This window comes from Charadrius vociferus, unplaced genomic scaffold, assembly GCF_000708025.1.
Source record: "Charadrius vociferus isolate BGI_N301 unplaced genomic scaffold, ASM70802v2 scaffold326, whole genome shotgun sequence".
In the NCBI taxonomy this organism is placed as follows: Eukaryota; Metazoa; Chordata; class Aves; order Charadriiformes; family Charadriidae; genus Charadrius; species Charadrius vociferus.
The window spans coordinates 3983723-3994684 of NW_009649062.1; the positions used below are offsets into that span (position 1 = coordinate 3983723).

A 10962-nucleotide genomic window follows, 5' to 3' on the forward strand; every position below is an offset into this window, starting at 1 on the left:
ATGAAATACAAACTGCAGGTTTGAAAGTACTGCTTTAGTTGTTCTTTTTCTCTGATGTATTTTTGAAGATGGTTTTTCTTTTCTTGCACTCTTTGCTTTGTTTCCCTAAACATGCTGTACTCTCCTAGATTTTTTCCCCTCAGAAATGGCCATCTTCATTACTTGCTAATTTTCAGAATCATCAGGGTGGAGTGGAGAGAGAAGCAACACAAACCAGAACCTTTTCCTGGGACAGTGGTTTTAGAAAGAAAAACCTGTTCACAAACATCACACTGTGAAAAGCTCCTCCATTCCCACCTTCTCTAGCTGCCTGTTAGCAGAGCTTGACTGGTTCTTTCTTACCTACATACAAGTTTAGAGGCTAAATACTATATTTACATGCCATAGAACAATTGTGGGAAAAGCAAGTTCCTCCATGTTTACATCCCTCACAGATAGCTTGACAGCAAGGGGTGGCAACTTGTGTTACCACATTCTGGAATACAGAACTTGGGTCTGGGCAACTCAGATTTTCCTTTAAAATCAGTGTCTGACCACAACATCAATGTGTTGCTGAGATCTGCAATCCATCCATGTGGAACTCTTAATACACTGACTGAAGTAAAAGCACTATAAAGATATCAATTTTTAAATTCCCATGCCTTTTAATTTTTCCTATGAATTTCTTGACAGAGCTTAGCAGTCAGTTTCTTATTCACATGAATAGATGAGATTTCCCCGCCCCCAAAAAACTGTATTCGCACAACATAAAGACATATGCATCTGTCACTAGGTATAAGAGATTTATTATCAGAGCTCTACTTCCTGATGCATCCTATTACTAGAAATCAAAAGACGACAGCTCATTTTGGCACTTGAACTGCTTACTAAGCTTGTAACTTGGCCATAAGCAGAGTATTTAGCATAACCAGAAAAAAATTAATCCTGAACAAACATTTGTTTTTACCAGTACTAAGTTTCTCTCCCTCTGCATTGTATGATTCAGTTATCCTGATATAAATTTTAAGAGACTGACAGGTTAAATGCCTTGTGTGTCAGCTCCTCAAAGGAAATGAAAGAGAAGAGAATATTTTAAATGGCAGTATCAAGGACTAACAGCCATAACTGTTCAAACCAGTCTCCAGACAAACTGCTCTTCTACAGAATAAACATCACCTATGCAAACACAAACTTTTACTTTGCAAGATTTGTTCAGCACATCCAAGACTGCTAGCACTACACATAAATCATAACTAAACCAGAACATTCTATTAAAACTGTTGTAATTCTGAGTCTGAAATACGTGTCTTGCCCAGTAAAGAGTCATTAGAAGATAGTGGCAAGTGTGACCAACTGTCATCAATAACAATTCACATCAAACAGGATTTTTACTTAGAAGCTGGGCAATTTATCAGTTCAACTAATATTCACAGTTAAAACAAACTTAAAGTCTGCTTTTTCATGGTCTTCAATTAATAATATTGCATTGATTTATGAGTTAGCTTTGTCCCTAGAAAATGCACATTTTTGACTAGCTGTCCATTCCCACAGGAAGATTTTTTTCTTGTTTCAGCACAGTGGAAAGTACCTAGAATGTCTGATAGTGTAAGCAAAATCATTTAACTATGCTTAGGAACAACACTAAGGTCAACTGCAACAACAGTTTGGTATTATGATCTTTTCACATCATCTGACAGACCACTGTCATCAATACATTTTGTAGTAAAGAAACTTTATAAATGTTTCGCTAACACACTAGTAGATGCCTGCAGAATTAGATATGATCTATGCATCTAAGTTATACCTGTCATTACCTGTAATGCCAGGATTAGCTGTTTTACCCAGGAGAAAAGGAAGTATCAGTTTAAGCAGAACGTATTTACTGCCCTGAGGCATACCGAAGGGCATGGGTGGGGGAAGGGAAGCTACTGAAATGCTTATGTAATTATTTATTCCCCACAGATGGGATTAGATTGTGTGGCTAGAGATCATGCTCCACAGAAAACATCCAGAGAAACTGCCATCTTAGTGCATATTAAGGGTATAGCAGGCATTACTATAAGCAAGTCAGGATGGCATTAACAGTATCTTCCTTAAGCACAGCTTGCCAGCTACTCATAACATGGAAAAATAATTTTAAAGAATGGCAATGTAAGAAGCCTACAGGTTGGGGGTTTTTTTGCTTCATTTTCTTGAGTTTGCTTTCATTGTCTAGAGTTTACTTTACAAGCTAAGACAAATCAACGTGAATTAATATTTTGAACAAATATGCAATTCAAAGAAATATTGCTGATTAATTCAGAAGACAGTATTCATAGGGACAGTACTCTCAAGGTAAACCAGAAACACATACAAGTGCTCTGATGTCTGAAATTATCTTCTCGGTAAGATATATTAGAGGCTGTAAGGATATCCTGTCACTTCAAGATTTGCAAAATAAACTCATAAAACTGAATTCAACATCTATTCTTCAAATCTATTCTTGGATGTTTTCCAAAGATTGCTACTCTTCCAAAAACTAGATTCCTCCCCCAAAGGGGGGGGAACAGAACCCAAAAAACTAGCAGCCTCTTAGAGAAAAAAGTTATCACCAGAATATTTATGAAATTAGGCCCATTCTCAACTTTTTCAGCAGGGAATAAAAATGGCCTTCAAGCGTACAACAGGCCCAGCTATCTTTCCAAGTACTCCTTATACCATAAGCAAAGGGGGATTACCAAATTGAATCAAGCTAAGAACAGCATATTTACTGAAAGACAGTAAACCTTAAAAAAAAAAAATCCTCTTCAACTCATCAGTTAAACAGAGGAGGACAAAAATCACAGATTGCTAAGCAAGGCTAAAAATATTTTGGCATCTATTTAAGCTGAAGACTTTTCCTTCTCATCAATAATATAACAGCAGACATACTGAATGCCTTGGAGAACTAAATTTAACCACCAAGATTGTTCTTTTACTCATAGAGCATGAGGATTTCCCAGTGAATTCAATAACAGTTACATGTATATATACCTTTATGCAGAACTTGTTCTTGAAAAATATTAACACATCTAGTCTTGTCTGTGACTTGATATGACTTTTTCCCCCTCTGGTCAGATATGCTTCACAATGAATGAAACAGAAGAAAGTGACAGTATTTATACAGGCATCTACACAAAGTAATCCAGGTTTTATTCCATCCCCAGCATTAAGGTACCTTGTAAAACGATTCAACAGTCTTTCAAGCAGGTCAACCTTGAGTAACAAAGCATTACGCTTGGCAATATATCCACTAGGTTCCTAAATTTCTGTTAGGTGTTTGTAATTCTTTGCAATTTGTTGGACCTTGACTGAATTTCTAAAAAATTACTGGAACTTAGTGGGTACAAGCCATTCTCTAGTGCTTTGGAACTTAAGCTCTTCAAGCAACATTTGCCTCCTATAAAATTCACTACTGCTAATAATCACTGCACATTCTCTACCATTTACAAACAAATCAGAAGAAAGTTCTTTCAATTAAGCCTTCACAAAACTCATTTTAGAATCCCTTCAAGAGCAGCATAGACATAACATTTTGTACAGGCCACACAAGTGGCAACCTCCCCTGGATTTCAGAGTCTTATAGAAGTTCTCCCTCAAAAACTTAATTATGTCAATTTTTTTAATTGTTGGGATTTTTAAGATTATTAACATATACTGTTTAGTGGGGGGTTTTTTTGTGCTATTTGAACATTTTAAGTCCAAAGAGTGCCTCCTATGGCATCCATTTTTTGCCTTGCTCTTATATTAAGGCCTGTGGTTGCTACTCAAGGCTACCTCTCTTCCACACCTGTAGTCATAGTAGCGTATGATTCTAAAAATATCAGAATTGTTTTGGGTGGAAGAGACCTTTAAGATTATCAGCTGTTAACCTGGTACTGCCAAGTTACCATTAAACCACGTCCCTCAGCACTACATCTACAGTCTTTTAACCATTTGCTCTTTCAAGAAATAAAAAAGCTGCAGGTTCTTCCCCTGTTCTCTGAATGTCGCCCAATGGAGTGAAGACTGGTATACTCCTTTCCATAGTATTTTAAGTGTTCAACATTCACTTTGAAGTCTTCACCAAAGAAACAGAAAATCCAGCACTTGCAGACTCATTAACAATGCAAATCAGTAGCATCTAAGAGGTACCTAACACCACTTTGTAATTACACTTATTTCAATTAAAACTCATCTACAGTTTGTTTATTCTTTTATTATCTATCCTTCAAATTAGCGTTTTCCCCAAGATGATTGGGGTTATAAATTATGGCAGCCATTCATACATGTGTGCATGTGTTCAGCTGTACAGACTAATGTTTGTCAGTATCTCCACTTCTGATCACCTCCTAGTTTGGGACACATGTTCTTGACCAGTCTTCTTCCCATTCCTCCCCTTTCTTCAAGTTCCTCCCTAGACCCAGAAAACACAAGGTTATAGACTAAAAATATCTAGAAATGTATGTTCTAATCACTAACATCCAAGTGGATTTCAACATGAAGCAACATGTTGAGTCCTTTCATAGTTGCAGAGAAAACCAAACCTACAGATAACAATGAATTCCCTTGTGCAGGTAGCACATTTTTATACTGTCTTATTAGTCTGCATTCTTGTTTCTAAGGCATTGCAAAGACTCTTGGTTGCCATTTTATCACCAGCAAGGGCACAAGAAAAAAAAAAAGCTTGATGATTAATTCTAAGGCAAGAAAGAGATCCTGCTGCTCGAACAGAACAGAAATAAAATGAAAAGGTGACTCGTGTATGCTGCCATCCTTGTCAGACAATTGGCATCAACAGTTCTCAAAAGCAGAACAACTTCAAATCTGTATTGATGTCTGGTATTCTGAGGACCAGAATCAAAAGGATGACTGACAGAAATATGCTGTGGTCTGTGCTTTTCCGTGACAGACCAACATTTGAGAGAAACACCACTCATTGCATAGCATAGCTTATCTTTTCATCTTGAAGTTAGAAATATTAGTGTCAAGTATAACAAGTGTTTATACCTCAAAGCACATTAGAAAGCTAGTTGTAGCTGCTTTAAATTAGAGTGCACCATGTATTTTGGCTCTTTTTCCCTTACCGTACAGAAGAAAGCAACAATCACCATGCATGCAGGAAACAGGGGTCGGGGGGAAGCACCCAAATGAAGCAGTTACAGCTAGGTACCAAGTACTGTTTGCCTTTATCTGCTGAAGGGTATTTATGGCACTAGGGTTATGGCACTAGGGAGAGAACACATTGCTGTATAGTAAGCATTCGGAAAAAAAAAATGCCAGTGAGACAACCTGTAACCAAAAATTGTATTTACTAAGTGTTACCCAGAGCTTAGCTTTTAACTGGGCCCTCAAAGTAAAGCTGGGGGGGGGGGCGCAGAGAACACATTGAGCAGTCCAATTCTCTGCTCCATCAGTAAATCCAAAACAGCACAGGAACTGTGCTGTTCTTAGTTAACTTTAGATTGTATACAATCAACTTGCTACACTTCAGGTTATTTTAAGTATTTTTGCTGCAGCTGCATAGTTATAGTAATTAGTGTTCTAGATAGTTTGTATAAATTAAAATATCTCTCTCATCAATTTAAGTTCACTGCACATAACATGCATTAATGAAAGCAGTTTGAAAAAACTTCAGAAAAATTACTCATATAGAGAAACTGTTCTGAGGTACACTCATCTGTTAGTCCTTCCCCTGGTCTAAGTTATGTTAGGATACTTGCTCAGTTTTTACTTTCCAGGTTAACCTGTGTTTTCATTTAAACCAAATTAAATAGAATTTCTTCCCACCATTCCCCCTACCACCACCACCTACAACAGCACTACTAATTTTTAATGATTCCAAGTGTATTAAACTATTGCTTTGCAGTTGTTTCCATCAGAAGAACTTCTCCAGTGTTAGAACACATAAAAGTTAAGCTTAAAGGAGGCCAGTTTTTTTAAAGCTATGTTCCAAATACAAGTACAATAGATGAGAAATGTTCTTTTTATTTCACAAACAAAACACACACATTTAAATGTATTTCTTATTATCACACAGTTTGAGACAATAAAATATGGTCAAGAAATCTTAAGTTGACAGAATATGGATCAGCTGTCAAATAAGCATATGGTCAACCTGCAAGTACAGAAACTTTTGTAAGATGTCTTCACTGAAAATTATGGAAGCCAGAAATAAAACAGAAACCATATCTAACACCCTTCCCAACACCATAGGAAAGAACTTGGAAGTATTTTTATTTACTAGATAGATATTTGTATTTTTTTTAAGAGTTCTCCATGTTCTCTGAATTGAAAATTTGATTTTTTTTAATGTTTGAAATTATTTATTAAGCTGTAATACGAACAGATGATTTGCTTAACAACATATTCAAAATATTTTGCTGACCAAAACTCCCAAGACCTTGGAGAACAACTGGCTCATGTGGTAACTGTGGCAGTTGAGTCCACATGCAAAAGTGTAAGTCCACTAAAAGAAGAGCTTCCTATTAAGTACATGTGCTTGGATTGCACTTTCAATGAATCTACACATCTCAAAAGACTCAGCTAGCAAAGTTTCATTCTTCCTGTAGGCATGTACAACCTGAAGTTCAGGAAAGATGAACCCCTCCCACTGTATTTTTGCCCAAAACATATAGTGAGTAATGAAGCTATTATTGCTTGTCATTTAGAATCCAGTGTTGCCAAAAAGACCCCTTATACTGAAATTCGGAAATCAACATGGAAACAAATGAAATTCAAATGCATTCACATTACTAATTGAATATTTCTCTTGGTTTTGCTGACCTTGAAACAAAATAAGATCACTATAAAGAAAGTGAGGAACTTTTTTCAGGTTAATACAAGTAAAACAAGTCCTCCCTCTTAATTTCTTCACATCATTTTATATGTAGCTAGCTCACTGTTTCACATTTGCAGTTCCATGCCTCAATACATGTACTAAGTTGAGGGAAAGAATTGTTTAGGAGAAGAGACTAAAGGTAGAGGAGAAGTAAGCAAGCGATAAGCAATGCTGCCAAGAACTGTCACCAATTTTACTATTAGAATCACAATGTTGTCTTGAGATCTAAACTAAGATTAGTAACACAAGAAACGCTGTACGGGGAAAACCTATTATTTCCTGATAACCCTCTAAGGGATAAGCAAGCAGGTATACTTTCTCCTCACCCAAAGAAAACCTCAATTCAGAAGTAGCAGCATTCTCACCCCCTCATCTCTCAGCACTCAAGAGCAGCATCACCTTAGTGCAGCTGAACACACAAACAGGCAGGAGTAACAGATAAAGTTAGTTATAAAGGGTTTGCCACTAAAAATTTTATTTCACAAAAAAAGTTATGTAGAAAGCAATTTGTATTAAGAGGTTTGAAAAGCAACTGAAGTGTTTTGTCCAGGATGCCATTAAGAGAAAATCCATCAGAAGCTTATTTAGAGCAAAGAATGAATCAGTCTGTCAAGTATTCATCCCAAACTTCAAGTTTTCCTATGTATTTCATACATCACAAGTCTTTGTTTCTTCCAGCAAGAGGTAAGAAGGACAGGACTAGCCTGTTTCAAGGATCCACACATCCTCTAAGCTTAAGTTTAGACAGTCTATTTTGTCTAATCTATTTTGGCAGACTATTTAGACAACTATTTTGAACATCCCTGGCTAATCATATTCCTCAGGAACTGGTATACAGCAAAAGTAATTTTGGTAAAAGGTTTACAGACTCCATAACAGCAGTAGAACACTCTGGAAACAGCCAGGTTTGTGACGTTCAGTCAAATAGAGTCAATAGTAATCTTTATCTGTAATAAACATGCCCAGAATCATTTCCCTACCCAGAGAACCCTGTTTTCCTCTGACAGTTTTCCTTACCAGACCTTTCAGATATGACAGCTCACAAATAGTACCTACTCGAGAGTAGACAGAGGTTGTTAATGCGGGGAATATGTTAGATCAGCCTTTATGTCACATTCAAAAGTTTCCAGAATATATACAGTCCTCAGTACACAATATGTATGACCCAAGAATGAACTCAGGGAAGATACTCTGAAGGATGCATCAATTTGCATACTTTATCTACTGGAAGCAGTGATACAGTGATAACCATTTTGGTTAAGAAATAATTCATGAGGTCTCTAAACAAGCCACTTGCCTTGGAGATCAATTCATCGTGATTGGCTAGATGGGCTCTGCAGTGGATACAGCTGTAGGTTCGATGACAGTTTGGCAGGTAAGCCTGGAACGTTTTTGATTTTGTCATTTTTACCATCTCTGCTGGTGGCTCCTCACTCAGCTCAGGGCTGGCACTTGAAGAATTACAACTTTGCTGAACTCGCTGACAAAAGAAACACTGGAATATGCAAGCAAAAGCCGTTGTTGTTCTGGAGTGTGTGTGGCACTTTCCACACCAATGACAGAAGAGAAACAGTCACAACCTGTAGGTGAAAAGAGCAGAACAATTAGCAGCTTACAACAAGGCCAGAATAAACTTGTTATTCAACAATTCTAGAGACAAAGTGAAGTGTTATTTAGAGCAAATGCCTGGCTACACTACAGGCCCCTTTTTGCTATGAAGCTGCTCAATTCAACTCCCATTCAACACAGCAACAAGCAGTTCTGTTCCACTAGTGGCATCTACTCCATCACATTTCTAATTAAGGGGGAGATTCAAACAGTTCTCCATGAAACACAAGCACTTTCTGCAATATACCAGGTATACTCTTTAAGACATCCATGCAAAAATATACAGCAGTAAGGCACAGGATTAGAAAAAGTTAATTTTCTTTGAAGTTCCAGTGGTCAGTTCCAATATAGCAAGTAGCAAGTGTTTTCCAAGATGCCTTGTCATGTCCAACAATAAACATACAATAGATACTTGCACTTCAGCTTTCAGAAAAAAAATCTTGCTGTATTGTACCTGGCTTTAAGTCAAATACCAAGTAAGATGCTGTCACCCCATTCAGGGATATGTATCTCCTCCTCTTTCAAGCTCAGCAGAATTATGCCTTTAGGCAAAGGCCTATTTGACTAGTGTCCTGATCAAAGCTAATTAGACACTTCCTCACTCTACCAGAATAGATGTTTAATGGATGCTACCAAAATCAGTCAGATAATAAAAGCTGTATTTTAGACAGAGAATACCCAATTGCATTCTTAATCCTCAAGAGTGCCTTTAAGAGAAATTACGTGCATAAACAGAAAAGGACAGACCTTCCCGCTATGTTAGAAAGCGAGCCTGAAAATTATAGATTCTAAATATTCACAACAACATCTATTGATCTGTCAATGGCCATCAGTTACCACGCTATATGCATCAGGCTAATGAGCAATCCAAACATGAACACTGCACAGTCACTTATGTCATCAGCTATCAGGTGACTGACAGAGTAGGTCAATAGCACAAACACAGAAGGAGAGCCAATATAAAGAATTTACAGTATCTTGATCCAGCTATTAAAATGAGCATGCAAAACACTTATCACAGTTGTAAACTGTGTGCAGGGCAGCAGTTAACCACTCTTCTAGCAGTAGGATACCAGTAATACAAATAGAGCAGATAATGAAAGCCACATAAATTAAAGATTGTTTATAGGAAGCAGTCACTGTGCTTCAAAAGAAGCCTTGCATAAGTGATCTGTACAGCAGGCTTAGCACAAGAGACAACCACAGCAAGATTTAAAGGGTTTTGGTTTGGATTTTTTATTTTATTTTTTTAATCTTAAGCTTATGATAGCAGCAGGAGAAAATACTCAAGAACTACTGAAGGACTTACTACAAGAAAGTTTCTTACACAAACAATGCAAAGGCAGAGATAAGCCAGGGACAAGACACATAGCAGAACACATGCAATCCAAAAAATAAAGAAAGTAACAATGGGAACAAGCTGCCATCCAAAGCACGTATCTACACATCAGAATGATCAGACTTTTGGTAGTCACCGAAAACACAGATCTGATAAGGGACACATTAATATGTTTGAAATATTAACCCAGTATTTTGCAAGAAGAGCAAAACTTAATTATTAATACAGTTATTTAAACGGACATTATATACCTATTGTCCCAAGATAATTTAATTATAGCTGCAAAGGGAAGAGTGATTAGTATTTGGACAAAACAGCTTGCTTTTGTAGAACAGCTGTCACATTTATGCGAGGTAACAGATTACAGGAGAAAGACTGAAGACAAGAAATACAGTCCCGAAAGTTAAACATGATGTTCCCTTTCAGCTCTCTGCTTCAACTCAATGTTAGAAAGACACAGACCTTGTTTAGTTTCACATAAACAGAAAAAAAAACCCACACAGGTTTAAGAATGAAAGGCACCACAAGCAATGATGTTTTGACTTTGGATTAGACCCTTTAGATCAGTAATTGAAACTGAGTTCAATGCCTGAAAAAGTTCAGCAAGTTGAACATAAGAGAAAAATATTTTTCTTCAAGGTATTCCTAGATGCTTCTTCAATTCACATTTTTAAAGGCAATCTGGACTCTTTCAGACTCAATATGCTGAGTCCTTCAACTACAGAAATTAAAGGCCTCCAAAACTCTTTTGACAAAACCATATTTGCTATAGCTCTCTTCAAAAAGAAGGCAATCCTAAGTGTTTGATATACACCATAAGAACCACAGAATTTGTTACTTTGTGATATTAAACACAAGACTCAAAACATCAGAACCATTTCTTAGCTTGCTCTAGCAACGGTGAATAAATACAACCTCACTTCACTCTGATAGTTATGAGCAGCCACAGGTTCTGTGGAAAGCAGCATAAAAATCCCGAGGCAACTACTTCTTTCTTAGACAACAGCACAGTCTGTGCTTTGGTCATGCACACGACAGCCAGATTTCCTGAAGATCCGAGGAATTTGAAAGAATTGGGTGCAAAAGCCAGGGCAGAGATTGCTGCCTGTCCCTTTCTAAATGGCTGTCCCGATCCCGTGTCTGTGACTTGCACTGTCCCCACCAGCCCACAGCAAGCCCTGGAAGCACAGACCATCCG

At 37.3% G+C, this 10962-nt stretch overlaps 1 protein-coding gene across 1 annotated transcript in view; it reads right to left on the reverse strand.

Annotated features, from left to right (window-relative positions):
- YPEL1 (yippee-like 1 (Drosophila)) overlaps nucleotides 1–8459 on the reverse strand; it is a 15369-nt gene extending 6910 nt beyond the window's left edge. The window contains exon 1 of the mRNA XM_009888128.1: nucleotides 8115–8459. Within this exon, the coding sequence (XP_009886430.1) occupies nucleotides 8115–8231 (117 nt within the window). The 5' untranslated portion in view covers nucleotides 8232–8459. The remainder of the gene's footprint in view (nucleotides 1–8114) is intronic.
- Between the last annotated feature and the right edge of the window lie 2503 nt (nucleotides 8460–10962).